At 41.1% G+C, this 19,282-nt stretch overlaps 2 protein-coding genes across 2 annotated transcripts; both read right to left on the bottom strand.

Moving 5' to 3' along the window:
- Nucleotides 1-8,208: 8,208 nt before the first annotated feature.
- Nucleotides 8,209-8,935, bottom strand: LOC136323600 (keratin-associated protein 3-3). Its single transcript, XM_066255453.1, has one exon. It carries the CDS (start codon nt 8,837-8,839, stop codon nt 8,543-8,545), a length of 297 nt encoding a protein of 98 aa, XP_066111550.1. The 5' UTR covers nt 8,840-8,935; the 3' UTR covers nt 8,209-8,542.
- Nucleotides 8,936-17,819: 8,884 nt separating this feature from the next.
- KRTAP3-1 (keratin associated protein 3-1) lies at nt 17,820-18,440 on the bottom strand. The gene has a single exon (XM_066255452.1). The coding sequence runs from the start codon at nt 18,365-18,367 to the stop codon at nt 18,071-18,073; it is 297 nt and encodes a 98-aa protein (XP_066111549.1). The 5' UTR covers nt 18,368-18,440; the 3' UTR covers nt 17,820-18,070.
- Nucleotides 18,441-19,282: the final 842 nt, after the last annotated feature.

Raw genomic sequence — 19,282 nt, 5'->3', positions numbered from 1 at the left:
TTTGATGTTATTTTTAATGTTTCCTAGCATTCATTATATGATTATACTTCTAAGTTACTTAAAAACTTCACATTATTTATTTACTTTATTTTCAAATTTTCTCTATGCTAATTATGACAGTAGTGAATAACTGTGTATATAAACAATAATGCACATTTCTGATTATTTCAGGACAGAAATAATTATTGGAACAATTATTAATTAACTATTTTAAAGCCTTTGATATTCATTACCATATTGTCATTTCTTTTTACCTGTTTCCTTCTATTTATGTATTTCTAGCAGCTATATTTGAGAATTCTTATTTCTCTATACTTTTCATGGATATTTAATTTTAAAAGCGTTTGCCAATTGGTGGGTGAAAAATAAACTGTTATTATTATTACATTTTTCTCTTGTAACAAGTTAGGCTAGAACATCCTATGTACATTGGCCATTTTTGTTTCTGTTGAAAACTGCTTGCTCTGTTTCCTTCACTGTTAAGTGTAGGTAAGTTGAATTTTTAGCTTATATCTTTTTTCTTTTTGTGAGAGAGAGAAAGACAGACCGACAGGGACAGATAGGGACAGACAGACAGACAGGGAGAGAGATGAGAAGCATTTGTTCTTCATTGCAGCACCTTAGTTGTTCATTGATTAGTTTCTGAATACGTGCCTTGATCGGCAGGCTTCAGCTGAGCTAGTTGCCCCTTGCTCAAGCCAGTCACCTTGGGCTCAAGCCAGCAACCTTGGGCTTTAAACCACTGACCTTTGGGCTCAAGTCAGTGACCATGGAGTCATGCTTATGATCCCACGCTCAAGCCAGTGACCCCATGCTCAAGCTGGTTGAGCCTGTGCTCAAGCTGGTGATCTAGGGGTTTTGAACCTGGGTCCTCTGTGTCCCTGGCTGACACTCTATCCACTGTGCCACCACCTGGTCAGGCTTAGCTTATGTCTTTATACTAAGTAAAATAATAATTTAAGACCATTATACTAATATTTAAATGAAATTGCTACCAATGGAAAGTGAAGTTAATGGGCCTGAGCTATCTGTTCACATTTGATTTTATTCACTTTTTTCCTCCCAATGTATTGTATTATGTCCCCAAATCATGTGTCTGTGGTGAGAAAGGCCTGGATTCTAGGTTGAGAACAGTGTTTCAACTCAGGTCTAGTTCAGTCTCTAAGGGAGAACAGAGGGGGTCACCTCACACAGTTTCCACTCAGCTTTGACTCACTCATCCGATTAGCCATGTTCTTTCCACTTCCCCACCTCCTCCTTCGAGGATATCTGTACGTCAGTGCATGATGGTGGGCACGTCTGCGTGGTTTTTTGGAGGGGTGTGGGTGTGAGGGGACCACATTAGGGGTTAGAGAGGTCTTTCCTGGTCCCAGGACTGCTCATGACTTGTCTTGTTATGGCAAGTAATTCAGTTTTTGGAACCTCACTTTCTTTTCTGCAAAATACAGGTAATAATCTTAACATTCTTCCACTCAGAAGGTGATTGTGAGGTTCCTGTGAGATAAAATGGACTTACCCATAGATAACCATAAAGTGGCACACAAAGATAAGTGATTACCATCATTATCTCAGCAAACTGCAGATCAAACTCAAGGGAAGGGAGAAGGGGAAGAAACAAAGTCTGAAGAAGAAAAATATAGCTGAAGGCAAGTAAAAGAGTGGCCTTATAGGGAATAACAAAGATTTAGCGAAAAGTCCATGCCTACAATTAGAGGAAATGGCTGGCATAAAAATTAATAAATTTCAAATTTTAAAAGACTTCTCTATGGCTCTGCTTGGAAGAAAGGATTTGAAATCTCTGCTGGTGTTCCTGGACCTCACCCCTAGATTTACTTTTGTGTGAATTGCTCACCCTTTTAATTAGGACTGATTAATATTTTTCAATATTTCAAAAATACTTCAATGGACATTTATCAAGCAGGCACCATGCACCAGGCACTTTGATAAATGGTGGATATACAGCAGTGAACTCAACAGACACCATCCTTGCTGTCATGGCACTTAGAGTCTGCTAGATTGAAGGGTTATCTCAGACATGATGTATTATTATAAATTACTGTTATTACACATTTTGATAAGCAGAAAAAAACCTGGATTCTAAGAGCAGAAAAATAATAAGCAGAAGAAAATTCTTTTGGAATTTTAAGAAAAACATAAAGAGGGGCCCTCAAACTCCCACAGTTAGAATTTCATGGTAGAAAGATATGAGTCTCTTACTTAGAATTCATAGGACCTTAAATCAAGATTATAAGCATAAAGGAATCATTACTGTGCTGTGTGTAGAGTATAATGCTTCCATAATTATAAAAAGACAAGGTTACACATTAAAACAGTTGTAAAATAAGTTTATGATAATAAACTAATCTCTTTTATTGAAAAGACTTGCAATAGTTTATTAAAATTTATTTTCTGTGCAGTGGTCAAGAGACCTGAGAATTACTCTCCTTTGTTCATAAATTAGGAAAGTGAGTTTAAGAGAGGTGAGGTAATTTGCCTTAGATGGTGTGGTGGCTGACTTGTTAAAAACTAAATATAGGACCTATTGGATTGAGCGACTTTTTTTTTTATGTGGTTTAAAATTAAGTTTCAAATATGTGTCAGAGATACTAAGCATATTTTAATTCTAGAAACAAATGGTATCTTTCTCCTTTAAGCAAATGTGGGGAAAACACAGTGATACCTGGCTAGATGGTAGGCTTTCAAAGTGCTGAGCATCTATACCCACACACACAGATTCTAAAATGTGCCCAGTTTTAATTATACCATTCTATAGGCAATAGAGGTATCTGTGACAGTGAAGGCAAAACTTAAAGGTGGATAATAAAGAAGCAGAAGTTAAATACTATTCTTAGTCTCTTTCTTCAAATCTCTCATGGTTCAAGTTTTCCATCTATGCCACTTTGTGTGAGGAGCCTCACCCCAGCGTCTTGCATTTCTTCTCTCCTGCATGCCTCATCCTCTTCTCTCCATCATCAGTGCATTCGTGACTTTGTAAGCTGCTGTTCTGTCTGGAACAGCTGCTCCTCACACCTTCTGCCTTGTCATCTTTTAATACTCAGCCTGGATAACTTGGAGCTTCCCATTAACCATCCCTCCCTGTGGTGCTGAATCACTGAATCTGGGCTTTAGTTACTCTGTGTTTGCATGCTTGCTGCTTACAGCTCAGTCACAGCAGAAATCACACAGCATTATAATTATGTTTATTCAACATATATAGGAGCACATAAATTATGATTTAATAACGTCACCATATTTGAGAGAAACTTGAAGGCATTTTAGGTAATCATATTTCTTTCATCTTTATCCTTCTGGCATGGATATGGCTCCTGGCACAGGAGAGCACTCAAGAAATATTGGCCAAATGAATGAGTAAATGGACTAAATCCCTTGTTGAATGTATCCTGGGTTGTGTCCCATCTACCCCATGGTTTCTAAGTTCTCTTCAGTTAAAAATGTGCTACTAATAAGCCTGTGGGATCCTCTGAGAAATCCTTCTCTGGAGAGACTGGCAGATACACTGAGGACATTTATTTTTGCTTTTTACTTAAATTTTTTTTTTATTTTTCAGTTGTAGTTGACATGCATTATTATATTAGTTTTAGGTGTACAACTCAGTGATTAAACATTTATATAACTTACCCCATCAATCTAATACCCATCCGGCACCACACATAGTTGTAATATTATTGACTATATTCCCTGTGCTGTTCTTGACATCCTCGTGACTGTTTTGTAACTACCCAATTTGTATTTCTTAATCCCTTCACCTTCTTCACTCATCATCCTACCCTCTCCCCTCAGACAACTGTCAGATTGTTCTCTGTATCTATTAAGCTCTTTCTGTTTTCTTATGGTAATTTATTTTGTTCTTTCAGTTGATATGTAGGTGAAATCACAGTATGTGTCTTTCTCTGTCTGACTTATTTCACTCAACACAATACCCTCTAGATCCATTTATGTTGCCATAAATGGCAAGATTTCATTCTTCTATATGGCTGAGCAATATTCCATTGTATATATGTCCTAGTTCTTCTTTATCCGTTCACCTATTGTTAGCCACTTATGTTGCTTCCTTATCTTGGCTATTGTACATAATGCTGCAGTGAACATGTGAATGCATATATCTTTTCAAACTAGTGTTTTGAGTTTCTTCGGAATTGCTGGGTGTTTTTTTGCATCTTGTTACAGTCTTTCAAAGTCTATTTTCTGTTGTTATAAGTACTGCCACCCATGATTTTTCTTTTTGTTTCCATTTTCATGAAATATTTTTTTCTCCCTTTACCTTCAGTTTGTGTGTCATTCTATCTGAAGTGAGTCTCTTGTAGACAGCATGTGTATGGCTTTTGTGTTCTTATACATTCAGCCACCCTGTGTCTTTAGTTTGGAGCATTTAGTCCATTTGCATTTAAAGTAATTGTTGATAAATCTGTATTTATTGCTATTTTATTATTAATTTTCTTCTTCTCTTCTCCTCCCCCCCCTTCTTCTAGAAGACTTTTTTTGTGACAGGGACAGATAGGGACAGACAGACAGGAAGAGAGAAATAAAAAGCATCAATTCTTCATTGCGGCACCTTAGTTGTTAATTGATTGCTTTCTCATATGTGCCTTGACCAGGGGGCTACAGAAGACCGAGTGACCCCTTGCTCAAGCCAGTGACCTTGGGTTCAAGCTGGGGAGCTGTGCTCAAACCAGATGAGCCTGCACTCAAGCTGCCGACACTGGGGTTTCAAACCTGGGTCCTCTGCATCCCAGTCCAATGCTCTATTCACTGCGCCACCGCCTGGTCAAGCTGGAAGACTTTAACATTTTTTTTTAATACCGATTTGGTGGTGATGAACTTCTTTAGCTCTTACTTGCTTGGGAAGTTCTGTATTTGTCCTTTGATTCTAAATAATAGCTTTGCTGGGTAGAGTAATTTTGGTTGTAGGTCCTTCATTTTATCCCTTTAAATATTTCATGCTACTGCCTTCTGGCCTGCAAAGTTTCTGTTGAGAAATCAACTGACAGTTTTATGGGAGCTCCCTTGTAAGTAACTCACTGCTTTCCACTGGCTGTTTTAAGATTCTGTCTTTGTCTTTAACCTTTGGCATTTTTTTTTAATTTATTTTTATTTTTTTTGTATTTTTCTGAAGCTGGTACCAGAGAGAGACAGTCAGACAGACTCCCGCATGTGCCCGACCGGGATCCTCCCGGCACGCCCACCAGGGGCGATGATCTGCTCACCAGGGGGCGATGTTCTGCCCCTCCGGGGCGTCGCTATGTTGCGACCAGAGCCACTCTAGCGCCTGAGGCAGAGGCCACAGAGCCATCCCCAGCGCCTGGGCTATCTTTGCTCCAATGGAGCCTTAGCTGCAGGAGAGGAAGAGAGAGACAGAGAGGAAGGGGGGGGGGAGGGGTGGAGAAGCAGATAGGCGCTTCTCCTGTGTGCCCTGGCCGGGAATCGAACCTGGGACTTCTGCACGCCAGGCCGATGCTCTACCACTGAGCCAACCATCCAGGGCCGACCTTTGGCATTTTAATTATGATGTGTCCTGGTGTGGGCCTCTCTGTGTTCATCTTGTTTGGGACTCACTGTGCTTCCTGAACTTGTATGTTGTTTCCTTCTCCAAGTTAGGGAAGTTTTCTGTCATTATTTTTTAAATAGATTTTCAATTTCTTGCCCTCTCTCTTCTACTGGCAGCTCTGTGATATGAATGTTGATATGCTTGAAGTTGTCCCAGAGCCTCCCTACACTATCTTCATTTTATTTTTTTGCTTTCCTGTTGGGTGTTTTCTGCTACTTTGTCTTCCAAATTGCTGATTCGATCCTCTCTGCTTCATCTACTGTACTGTTAATTCCTTCTAGTGTATTCTTCATTTTAGTTCTAGTATTCTTCATTTCTGATCAGTTCATTTTTATGTTTTCTATCTTTAATTTTTATGTTTCCTTTCTCTTTATTGAAGTTTTTACGGAGTTGATTGAACTTCCCCTCATTTGTTGAGCATCCTTATAACCTTATAACCTTATGTTGTTTTAAACTCTGCTTCTGGTACATTGCTTGTCCCTATTTTGTTTAGTTCTTTTTTATCCTTTTCTTTCATTTGGGACATGATTCTTTGTCTCATTTTGGCTGCCTCCCTGTGTTTGTTTCTATGTATTATGTAGAGCTGCTATGACTTCCAGTCTTGGTAGAGGGACCTTATGTAGTAGGTATCCTGTGGGATCCAGTGGTTATCCAGGTGTGCACCCTGCCTTGTGTGTGCTGTGTGTACCCTCCTATTGTAGTTGAGCCTTGAATCCTATTGGCATCTCCATGAGAGTGGTTAACCTCCCTGTGATGGCTACAAGGACTAACTGGAACTATAGTTCAGGAGGAGCTGCTGCAGGACTCTGGTGCCCACCAAGTCTGCCTTTTGAGTGTGCTGCTTGTAGAGGTGGTTGGGTGGTGATCTAGCATAATGTGAAGCTGTCCATTGGGGTGTTCTGGCTCTGGAGCCTCATAGGAAGTACAGGCCAAAGTCAGTGACTGCCTGGGCCCTGCCCAGGGCTGCCTGGCATGAGCTACAAATGACCTCTGCCAGCACTTTTGTCTGGGAGAAAGCTGTCTCTCCTCCCCCAGCTCTCACCCTAAAGCCAATCAGCTCAGTTCTTCCTATCTGTTCTGGGAGCCTTTCAAGCTGCTGCACCAGTGCTGGAGCTCAGAGCAAGTGAGTCTGTCATCAAGTCTATGCATGGGCCCTTTAAGAAGAATGCCTGGGCCTTCAGCAGCCCTGTCTCACTTGGCCACAATCTCTGCTGGTTTTCACAGTCAGAAGTTATGGGAACTTCTCTTTGTGGCACTGGAATCCTGAACTTGGGAGCATGGTGTGGGGCTGGGACTCTGCTCCTCTGGGGCGACCTCCATAGCTGAGATATGCCTCCTGGTTTTTAATGGCCACACCTTGATGTGGGATCAGCTTCTTCCAAGTCTCAGCCCCTCTGACCTGTCTCCATGTGGCTTTTTCTGTACATTCTTAGTTATAAGACTTCTGTTCAGACTTCAGTTATAGACTTCAGGTAGTTCTCAATGATGGTTGTTCTGTAGTTTAGTTGTAATTTTGATGTGGTTGTGGGAGGATGAGAGTACCTCATTTACTTGCTCTGCCATCTTGACCAGAAGTCATACTGAGAACATTTAAAAACATGTTTCTATAAGGCATTTGCTTTCCTTGCCCTACCTTTTTCTTTTTCACCTGCACTCTTCTGGCTTTAGCTCAGTGCTTTTTCAGATTTTGACTTGTGCCTTTATATATATGTTATGTATAGTGTATGTAATATTATACATGCCATATTATGTAACTATGACATGTTGCATGTGTAATATTATATATGTAAAATATATATAATTTCTTAAGGCTGAGAAATGGATAATCTACATAAGAAAAATTAAGTAGGTTAGTAAAATGAAGTAGTAGATTAAATCATGTTTAATCGAGGTCTTAGCTTTAGTTCTAAGCTTATCATCTGAAAGTATTGCTGAGAATGGTGGCAGGTAGAGAGATATATTCCTAGTGCCTTGCTACCAGAGTTGACCACTTGAAGTTCTCTCTAAGGGGAAATGGAGGCCTACTATATGACCCAGGTCTTAGAATTGGGTACCTGTCACTTTTAATCTATGAGCCAATCTATCTTTTTCCATTACAAGTGGATATGATAATTTTGTTAAGATTCTTACCCTTTTTATTTCTCATGCATATTTTAAGTTAACGTCTTAACTGTGTTCCTTAAGCTTCTGGCTCTATTAGTATTGGAGGCTCTGTGATGTGGCAGAAATAATTGGGTTTTATGTTCACAGATGCAAGGAACTGAATTCTGATTTTCTTAGTAACTAACATTTATGACTTTGAGAATGTTGAGTAACTCTTTAAGCTTCATTATTTTTCATCTATTAGTGCTATTTTAAGGGTTACATGACTTAATACATGTGATTTACCTCACAAGTGTAGATAAATAAATGTTGGCTCATCCCCCAAATGGTATTTGTCTGAGGAAGAGAAGAGAGAAGGTGAACATAAAAGACAATCTATTTGAAATTGCCAAGCCATGTTAGTAAACTTACAGTAGCTCCAGTCATTCCTCCATAATAGGTTCTTTTTTAATGAATAAAATTGTTACCTATCTTTACCTTTAAAAAAAAACAACAACAACTAAGAACTCTAACACAAAGAACACATCTTGCCAGAGAAACAATGTTTATTGGGAAACCCATTAAGAAATTATTTCCTCTGATAATGCCCAGCACTAGAAATGGGATCCAAGAAGCAACATAACCAAGAGTATATTGTCTGAGGTCTTACAAATTTCAATATCTTTTGATAATAGATGATACTCACTTGCTCAAATGAACCAAATGATTATTCAGCCAAATGACTATAACAATTTTTAAAATTTTCTTTTCATTAAAATGAAATGTAGGTTTTTTTCTATTTGGACCATCAGGTCTGACCTGCCGTCTGACATACTACTGAGGCAGACAGCTTCTGGTTCTTCAGTGTCCGAACCCTGGGCGAAGCGGCATGGATCAGCAGCAGCTCGGGAGGCAGGGCTCACAGCAGGGCTGAGTGTAGGTGGTGAGGTTGATGGTCTCCAGGTCTGGGGTGGGCTGGCAGGAGTTGAGCAGGAAGCAGGTGGGCACACAGGGCTGAGGGATGTGGCAGGGTGGGGGGCAGTTGTCACAGCAGGTGGGCTCCAGTAACCAAGTCGTGTGTGGGCAGGTGCTGGGCAGGCAGACCCCACAGCGGCAGCACTTGTCCGAGGAGCAGATGGTGGTGGCGGGGCCGGTGGGGACGCTGCAGCAGCAGGGAGCACAGCAAGCCATGGCAGTGGGAATCTGGTGTGCTTTTTGTTTCTCAGAAAGAAAGATGAGGTTTCTGAGAGGCAAATGTCTCCTCCGGCTTTGGGATTCTTATGTACTCTCCCCAGTTCGTGCTGATCCAACCAGAAGGCTTCTCCTCTTTGTTTATGCCACTCGGCCCCACTAGGATTCGCTAATCAGTTTGGTATTTACTTGTCCATTAAGAGTTCTTGCCCTTATTAAAATAATCATGCTTTCGACTCATAAGCTTGTCATTTTTGTCATGAGATGATTACATTTTATCCTCACTGGGCCCTGGCATGCCAAACCTTACATAAATTGTGGATAATCAGACCAGGTGAGAATTCAGCTATTGTTTCAGAGGCTATGACTATGTGCATCTCAGACATGTTTGCCTTATTTATTGGTTATTGATTATATAATTGAAGTTCTATCAAGCAAGCAAGGTGATAGCCAGAATGGGATAAAATCAAGCCTCTTTTTATTTTATTTTATTATATTATTTACTATATTATTATTATTATTATTATTAATGAGTTTCCAAAGGTTGTGTTACTATATGGGTTTTTAGAAACAGTCTATTCTCATGGTTATGTCAGTCTTGTAGTGAATAAAAGTGTAATTTTTTTTTTAAGTAAGAAGAGGGGAGATAGGCAGACTCCACATGCACCCTGACCAGGATCCACCGAGCAATTCTCTCTGGGGCCAATACTCGAATCAGCTGAGCTATCATCAGCACCTGGGCCAACACCCAAACCAATGGAGCCGCTAGCTGTGGGAGGGGAAGAGAGAGAGAAGTGGGATAAAAGGGGGAGAAGAAAGGGGCAAGAAGCAGATGGTCACTTCTCATGTGTGTCCTGACCAGGAATCAAACCCAGAATGTCTGCACACCAGACCAATGCTCTATCCACTATGCCAACCATCCACGGTCAAAGTATAAATTTACTGGAAGGAAAGGTCTACCCAATTGCTACCTTTTCTTAAATGGACCATTAAAAGACAATCACCTTTGTCTTCATTCATTTTCACATGAATGATATATCATATTTTTTGCTCCATAAGACGCACCTGACCATAAGACAGACCTAGGGTTTTAAGAAGGAAAATAAGAAAAAAAAATATTCTGAACCAAATGGTGTGTTAAAATATTTTGATAAAATACCATATTTTTGGCTCCATAAGACACATGAGCATTTTCCTCTCCACTTTTTTTGGGGAAAAAAGTGCATTTTATGGAGTGAAAAATACAGTACGTAACCTTAAAATAAGATGACACAGAAACTAAAAAGAGAAATTATAAGATAGCCGGGGTTCTAGAAGAGAATCTGGTCCAGTTTGATTTAAAATTTTGGCAGTCCTACTAATAATTTCTCCACTGTCTTACTCCTTACTTCGCATGTTTATTTATTTTTGTATCTTGGGTCAACAATTAGGTTGTAAATTCCTTTGAGGAATGCCTTGTACAACATTGTTCGCCCAGTTGGCCTTGGCCAAGGAATCTATCTCCTAGTGCTTTACCATGACCATGATCATAGTGTTCAGATGTCCTTCCCCAATTCTCTGCTTCTCAGATCTTACCCACCCCTCAAGCATCAGCTCAGACACCTCACGAAGGAACTTTAGGTGGTTCTTCTTGATGTTTTCATTATTTTCGCTGCTCTCACAAAGTGTGTTGCCCAGCTTTTCATTTAGCCCTTGTTTTAGTCTGCTAGAGATCATGTATACCTGTCTTCCTCGCTCCAGTACAAACTCCTCGAAAGTGGGAATTTTGTCTCAATCTTCTTTTTCTCTGTCAGGCATCTAGGGCAATGCCTGGTGCACAGTAGGCATTTGGTAAATGCTTATTGAATTGGACTTAATTATAGATTAGAATTTGAAAAAGGTATGTATTTGTTTTTACAATAACCCTTTATAACAATAATGGCACTTTACATAAGCAAAATGATTTTATTTGTGAAATATTATACTGTTGTCAAAACAGTTTTACATTTGAAGGTTCACCTAAATGAGACAATGAAAAAAATATGGCTCGGCCCTGGCTGGTTGGCTCAGCGGTAGAGCGTCGGCCTGGCATGTGGGGGACCCGGGTTCGATTCCCGGCCAGGGCACATAGGAGAAGTGCCCATTTGCTTCTCCACCCCCACCCCCTCCTTCCTCTCTGTCTCTCTCTTCCCCTCCCGTAGCCAAGGCTCCATTGGAGCAAAGATGGCCCGGGCGCTGGGGATGGCTCCTTGGCCTCTGCCCCAGGTGCTAGAGTGGCTCTGGTCGCGGCAGAGCGATGCCCCGGAGGGGCAGAGCATTGCCCCCTGGTGGGCAGAGCGTCACCCCTGGTGGGCGTGCCGGGTGGATCTTGGTCGGGCGCATGCGAGAGTCTGTCTGACTGTCTCTCCCCGTTTCCAGCTTCAGAAAAGTACAAAAACAAACAAAAATATGGCTCTACTCAATCTCTGGGGTCCCTTCTGTAAGTATGTTGACTTCTAATGCCAGTTTCTCATCATCTTTAAGGGCATATGTAAATTACTTAAAGAGTCAGGGAAAAACATAAAAATTTAAAATAGGCACTAACCCTCAGAGTTTAAAATGATTCTAAAGTTAGAGCTGAAGATATTTTATTACCCTGACAATTTTCTTCAGATATTTACATATCCCTGTGAGGCCTCCTTTTGGCTATGAGATTTATGTTGATGTCATCAGAAAGTGTAATTCTGCTGAACGTATTCATAGGTTCATGATGTATGCATGTGTCAAGAGCTTAATGGGTAATTATAGCACTGAACATTGAGACATTAGATGGGTTGGGGAACAATGGTAGTTATTTTAAACTAAGGAGGTCTATGATAGTGTTTTTGTCTCTTCTCCTTTGAAATCATCTTTCAAAACATAGAACAGTTCTGCAAAACTGAAGGCACAGAGTCAGAACATTTTCTTCCAGATCTTCTAACTGAAGACCATTTGCCAAGCAGTCCTTACCGACTATTGCAGTCCCTTGGGGCCAGGTGGGCAAGCTCTTTGAAAAATCTTTGGCTAGCAGCAAGATACTTCACAGTCACAGGGCTGGGTGCAGGTTGTGACAGAGATCACATTCAAGTTTGGAGTAGGGTGGCAGCTGTGGAACCGCAAACAATGGCACTAGGAGTCAGGAACGCAGTAGGGTAGGGGACAGGTGTTACAGCAGGTGAGCTGAAGAAGGCTAATCTCCTGTGAGCAGCTGCTGGGCAGGGGAGCACGTTAGGGGAACAGGAGCAGATGGAGGTGGCTGGGCCAGTGGGAACACTGCCGCATCCGTGGCTACTAGACTTACAAGAAGACATGGTGACAGTGGATCAGGGAGCTCTTTGTTGCCAGGGGAGGTTTTATTGTACAAAGTTGTCCTCTGTGGGTCTTTTATATCCACTTGTGTCAGGAAACACGGCATCCGTCCATCAGAATGTTTTCCTGTTGTCTGTGCAACCCCATTCAGATAACTCACTGACTCGTTGTTTATCAGCCATGGGATGAGCTCTCCTTCAGTTTTATTCTGTTGTGTTGCTACATTCAAATTTGTTTCTTGTCGCAGTTTCAAAATGGTGTCAGTGTGGGTTCTCTACTTACTCAGTCGCAGATAAAAACATCAATATTATTGTGACTTTCCTCTTTTTCTTTTTACCAACCAGAATTTGTTCTTACAAGTGATTACTTCTGAGTGTAAAGAATCAAGAGTGATTTCCTGAAAAGCAAGAAATGATCACTCTCAAAACATATGCCCTGGATAAATTTGGGAAGTCAAAACCTGCGGGACTTCTTTTCTACCAGATTCACCTTGTTATCTTTTCATGGATTTGAGGGAATTCATGAATATTGAAAGTATGCAACATGACTTTGATTTGGAAGCTTAGAACCTGCCATATGATTCTTTATACTAATCCCTACATTATCTATACGATACAATAGGTGTGTAGACAATAGTGTATGAATATAAATAAGCACCCGGTGTTACAAAGGATGTTGGTTTTCTTACTTACATAGGTTCATGAGACTATATGTGGTCTGAAAAATGAGCTTGCATTTCTTTACAAAACAGCACAAAAAGCTCCTTCTTTTCTGAAAAAACGGACTGCTGACCTGCCTATTCCATTGTTCAAAACCACAGCCAAAGCTGATTATCATCTCCTATCAAACAGACAAGAACCTTTTCAAAAGTTCTTCCACTTTAAATCAGTTACAGTGCTACTACATTATGGTTAAAGCTAGTATGTAATTACAGTAAAGGACATTGATGGGCAAATCCATTCATTATAAGCATTTATTGAATCGCAAATGTATTCTGAAGTGTGTGGTAGAGATAGAAAAATAGAAGACATGGTCCCTGTCCTCTAGGAGTGTGTGGTCTGACGGGCAAGGTTAGAAATCTCTTTGTGTACAAACAACATAAATAATATATGATGAATGGGTTATTGGAAGGAGTTTCAGAGCTAGGTTTGAATGCCAATTATAACTTACATGTTGTGAGACCTAGATCAAGTTATTTAATCTTTTTGGGCTTTAGCTTTTCAACTACAAATATGGGAGAGAAAAAAATAATAATCTGCTATAGTTTTATTGCAAGAGTTAAAGATTAATTGAGAATTATTTATGTAAATTATTTAGCATTGGGTGTGGAACAATATAGTTATCTAATCAAAGGTAGTTTCTCTTCTGGGTGTCCGTGAGAATTTCCACAGGAGGAAATCCAATGAAAGGGCTAAAATGATCAAAGAGGCCTTCACGGAGGATTTGGAGTAAGTTGTTTTGATTACAAATGATTAGAAAAGAGGTAAGTGCATTTCAAGCAAGGAAAACAATAACTTCTCTGACATTCTGCCCTTACTTGCAGTTCCTGCCTCTGGGAGGATTGGCCACACCCCATGTCCCCCCATAAAACTTTGCTTCTTTTTTTATTGTATTTATGTTGATTCTCTTTATTAGAATGCAATCTCCCCTTCAAATCAAGAACTGTCTTATTTTTCTTGGTTCCTCCAGTACCTAGCGTACAGCCCAGATGATGGGGTGGACTGTGGAGGCTGAAACATGTGGAACAAATATTTAAGGGAGGAAGGTTGGAAAATAAGGATAACCAGCAATATAGAACGCTTCTGTGTCAAATTTAGTCAGAAAAACAAGCCAATAAGAAAACCCTCACACAAGGTACTTCTACAGAGAGGATTTTAAGGTAAGGAATTGGTTAAAGAGGTGTTGGAGGACTGGGAAAGGAAAACTGAGGCGACAGATTTATGCAGCAGCTACCAGCGCTATGTAATGAAGAGAAGACATTGGGTTAACTGAGCCTGGAAGCTTGAAGAGGGGTCCCGCTGAGCTGGACTCAGACTTCAAGTGCTGTCCCGGTGCTGTGACCTCAGAAGCTCAGAGGAGAGATCTGGTGGGGTCAGCATTTGGACCTTTGTCGGGGGGAGGTCATTCCCTTGCTGATGCTGGTGTTTCTGAGGAGGTGCCATGACACCATTTTTTTTTAAGTGTGGGAAGAAGCTGGAGACTAGAACCTATTGCTCTGTCAGATAAAGAACTGTTGCTGGGGCAACAAGACCCTACACTCTTCCTCAGGCCTTGCAGTCTCTTCCTAGCACCCTCTGTTGGTGGAACCTTGTAAAACACCAGCCAAAGGAGAAACAAGAGTCCTCACCCAGGCATCACAGAGTATAAAAAGTTGGACTCGGAGGTTGACAATCAGTACATACTGTCCTAAGGGCTGCACAGGTTTTAATTGGATAGTACGGAATTCTTGTTTATCCCTCACGTAATTTCCCACAATGATAGTATCTTACAAATACTACTGTGCATTTGTCAAATCCTACACCAACACTGGTATATTGCTATTAATCACACTTCAGACTTTATTCAGATATCACTAGTTTTCTCACTAATGTCCCCTTTCTGTTCCAGGACCCAATGTGAGGTACCAATCACATTTAACAGTTGAGGACCTTGACACATGGCGAAGTTAAAGGACATAACCAAGGACACATACCTAGTAAGTGAGAAGAGTCCACTCTCTTGACCATAGTATAAGGGCATCGCTCTGACCGGAGTGTGGGCTGCACGTTGCCCCAAGATTACTAGCAAGTGTGATTTTTAAAAATGGCCATACCAAGTTATTGGGGGTCTTTAGAACCACACGGAAGAAATTAGACTTGATTCGGTGAAAACAAAAATCTTGAGTTGCCCTAGAGTTTTGATGAATAGAATAAACTGATGAACAAGATAGAAACAGAGGCATAGATACATGGGACGGACTGACAGCTGTCAGAGGGGAGGGGGGTTGGGAGACTGGGTGAAAGAAGGGGAAGGGGTTAACATATATGTAACACATGAGCAGACAACAGTGTGGTGCTATCCAGAGGGGAAGGGGGGTTGGGGGGTGGCTGGAGGTGTGCAAAGGGGAGCTAAGTGGGCATGGAAAGAGACTTTGGGGTGATAGGCACATGATGTCATGTGCAGATGATGTTTTAATGAGTTTGTACACTTGAAACCTGTGTGGTTTTGTGAATCAATGTCACCCCAATAAATTTCATGAAAAACAGCTTTGAGCAATTCAGTCTAAACAGTATCAGGGACAGGAGCCTGTTCTGAAATATTGTTGGGTGGAGAAAAGGCAGATAATACCCGACTGAAGGCGAGCTCGGAGACTGTGGGTGCAATCCAGGGTGTGGTGATCAGGGCCTAGATTAGGCTAGAGCCAGTGAAGGTGGAAGGAAAGATGCCAGCGACAATTTGAAAGAAAAAGGAAATGACTTGGTTTTCTACTCTATTATCAAGGATAAATAATTATTAACTTTAAGGATAGTTTGTTTTCACCTTGAACTAGGTAGGTTATTACAACTTATCAGAAAATTGAAATTGCGTGTGAGTTGCCAAAGACTCCGCCTCTCAATGCAAGGTCAAGGTTAAAGACCCACCCAGTATCTTTCCTGTGCTGACCTTGTTAATCAGTATTTAAAGTCTGATTTAAAAAACTAAAATGATGATTTGCTTTCACCTTAGAAATGTGAAGACCACAGAGAAAGCTGAGTTACTATATATATACAACCGAATACACAATTCAGAGGGATAGTGGAGGATGTATTGCTGAGTGGCATACACGTTCTCCCGGGTAAAGAGAGCCATGTGTAGCCGTACTTCTGTCTGTAGACAGAGTGGAAAGAGAAGGGGCTTTGGATTCAGGCAGTTTGAAGTTTAATGCCTTCTCTGTCACTTACTGTTTGTGTAACTTTGGCAAGTAACTTTCTCAGCCTCAGTTTCCTCACCTGTAAAATGGGGAGAATAATGGTAGGTACCGCTTAGTGTTTTTGTTAGAAATAGATAAGATAATGCACATAAAGCATCTTAACTTGAGTGCCCAGTAGATTCACCACATGTTAGCTACGAAGAATGAAAGCAGTAAGAGTAATAAGGTGCGAAGAGTTACTGACTGGCACAGAGTGCTTGTTACTTAAAACACTTCTGGACACTCTAGAACCACAGACTGTCAAAACTAAAGGGAATTTAGGGGGGATCTGGTCAACCAATTCATTTTCCTGATTTAAGACCTGAGACTCACAGAGATCAAGTGACTTGCTCAGAGTTGCAGAGGCAGGCCAAGGCAGAGCCAAGACTAGGATGCCTGTCCCCTGGTTTCCAGGTGGGGCTCTTTAATTAACCAAGGGCCCTTGAGTGCCTGAAGGCCCACAGCAGTATTAATAGGGCACATAGAGTTACTTCAGAATTAATAATAAAGTCTAAAAACTTATCCCTTACAAGGATGTGCAAAAACATCAAACTTCTCTGCTTTTGACTGAAAACAAGTAACTTGGCACTATAATAATAGTTGTATGAATCTTAAAATTCTCAATGATACTTAAAAATGTATTTATGAAAGAAATTACTAAATTATAATTTTTAAAAGTCACTTGGGGGAAAACATTTTTCAAGAAATGAAAGGATAGCTTTTGGTGCGGAAGCTGGGAGCCAGGGTGTGGCAGTAGTGGTGAGGGTCTCTCGCTGTGTCTAGCGTGCTGCTGGGGACACTGTGGGCCACTGACCCTCACAGAAATCCTGAGACACAAGCAGAGAAGAGAGTATTATTTCTGCTGTAATAATGAGAAAACAGAGGCTGAGAGGAAAGTGGATGGCCCAAAGTCCCAAGGCAAATCCAAGAAAACATATAACTAGATTGCATTCTGGGTACTTCCTGCAAAAACCTTACTGCACTTGGATTTTTATAGGACAACTAAGGAGATGAATTAATCGTCATTATAAATGTTTTGTTGTAGGGAGAAGCTTGTGTTTTTAGTCCCATAATTGTGTGACCGTTTCTGGTGTGTAGAGGAGACTGCACTATAGTCTGATCTTTCCAGTTTATTTCAGTGACATGCTATTATATGTCATTAGAACTAATAAACTTCTAAACTTAGTTATGACTAATGTAAGCCAACCCTAATTTGAGGAAACAAGGGATACCCAATCTGTGCTAATATTCATTCAAAATTGATTTTCCTAGAAGACAGCACAAATAAGGAAATGGATATATGTGTATATAAATACTTCCCTAAACTGCATAGCCTTCTGAACTTGGAATTTCATTGATGACTATGACTAAAGGAGTCAAAATTATTTCTACATCCTAGCAAAGTGATACATTTGTTTTGTCAGTTAAGAAAGAAAAATCAATTTTAGGGGTGATGGATGTAAATTTTTTTAAAACATTGTATTAATCTCTAGCCTGGTTCTTGGCATAGTGGTTATCTTAATAATATTTATTGAAAAAAATAACAAGACCTTACAAACTGACTATTGATTTTTTTACTTTGTAACCTATTACAGAGAGTATCTGTTTTTCCAGTGGTTCTGCTATGAAAGTTTTCATTCTGCTGCGGGTAGGATAGTAGGATGCCCTACTGTTTGGGTTTAGGAAGGCATTCTTCTTTCCCTCAGAGGGAACGTGGAATAAATAATCACAAGGCCGCATTTGCTAAGCCAGAATGAAGTTTATTAATGAGTGGTCAAAATGGTTGTTTCCCAAAGAGCAGTAAGATCACCTAAAAGAGAAAGGTCTCCAACTCTCCCCAAAGGAGAAAAGAATTAAGAAGTCGGGCTGCTTCATGAAAACAGGGCCCAGGCGACGGGGATACAGTGGCCCGCCGCAGGCAGTAGCGAGCGGTGAAGGCTGGGTGTTGTGTGGGGAGCTGAGCAGCCCATCACTGAGCCTTTGCAAAGACTGGCAGCTTAACAGCAGGGCTCACAGGGACTTTCACAGCAGGGCTGAACGTAGGTGGTCAGGTTGATCCCGCACAGCCCGGGGGTTGGGTGGCAGGAGTTGAGCAGCCAGCAAGTTGGCACGTAGGTGTCAGGCATGCAGCAGGGTGGGGGGCAGGTGTCACAGCAGGTGGGCTGAAGGAGGCTGATGTCGTGTGGGCAGGTGCTGGGCAGGCAGACCCCGCAGCGGCAGCATTTGTCCGAGGAGCAGATGGTGGTGGCGGGGCCGGTGGGGACGCTGCAGCAGCAGGGAGCACAGCAAGCCATGGCGTCGATTCTGGGTCTTTGTTGAGTTGAGAAGAGAAGTCCCTTGGTGTCTCAGTGCTTCTCTCTTCTGCCCTGGCTCTTATATACCCACCTGCCTGGGCATCAACCTATGAGCAAGATTTTCTTCCCCATGTTTCAGTTTATAGCTATCTCCATAAAACTATCTAATTACTTAAGTGTTTATTGCTTAGACACACTCCTCACCTCATAAAAGGGGACTGCTTTGTTTTGTTGTCAAACTGGGACTCTTCACATTGGCTGTTTGTCACTGCATGAGCATTTCGTTTCAGTCTTCAAAGGCACCAAGCGATTATCTTCTAATCGTTACACGTCATTAATGACGGCCTGGTATGCTGGGTATCTGCCAGTCACCCCATGGTTTTTGTCTTCTTTCCAGATGAAAAGATTAGTAGCCTTTCTGATTGCTCTCCTACCAGCAACCGAAAATTCCATGGGATAATTTTGGCTTTCTGGCTGAAAAAGTGATAAAATTTGTAGATTTATTCTTTCTGGCTCCCAGAAGCTGAACTACGATGAATAGATGGAACCTACAGAGAAAGAGATTCTGGCTCTGTGTAAAGAAGCACTTTCTTACGGAGCCGTAACAGGTCTCCTGTTCTCCTTTCCCTTCACGCGTGCTTTGAACGAGAACTTGGCAGGGGCATGTCCATGGGAGTTAAGGTCTACATGGGTGACGATGATGGGTGTCCTTTAAAAGTCTATCCAACCGTATTATGAATTAAGATTATTTAGGACGCAAAGACTAGTTATATTTAGAGATTAAATGGTGTAGTATTTCCCAAAATGAGTTCCATGAGCACCTGTTCCAAGGAACAACATTAAAGGGTTCTCTGGTAAATGAGGCTGTGGAATACTGAGTTCTTCACTGGTGGACCTCTCAGAACTTCCACTATG

This window comes from Saccopteryx bilineata, chromosome 2 (genome assembly GCF_036850765.1).
Source record: "Saccopteryx bilineata isolate mSacBil1 chromosome 2, mSacBil1_pri_phased_curated, whole genome shotgun sequence".
Lineage (NCBI taxonomy): Eukaryota > Metazoa > Chordata > Mammalia > Chiroptera > Emballonuridae > Saccopteryx > Saccopteryx bilineata.
Note: the sequence above shows the minus strand (reverse complement) of the source record. Positions and strands in the feature narration are given on the sequence as shown.

What these genes read in the sequence shown, in the direction of transcription:
- LOC136323600 (XM_066255453.1), bottom strand. Translation starts at nt 8,839, where the DNA reads ATGGCTTGCTGTGCTCCCTGCTGCTGCAGCGTCCCCACCGGCCCCGCC.
- KRTAP3-1 (XM_066255452.1), bottom strand. Translation starts at nt 18,367, where the DNA reads ATGGCTTGCTGTGCTCCCTGCTGCTGCAGCGTCCCCACCGGCCCCGCC.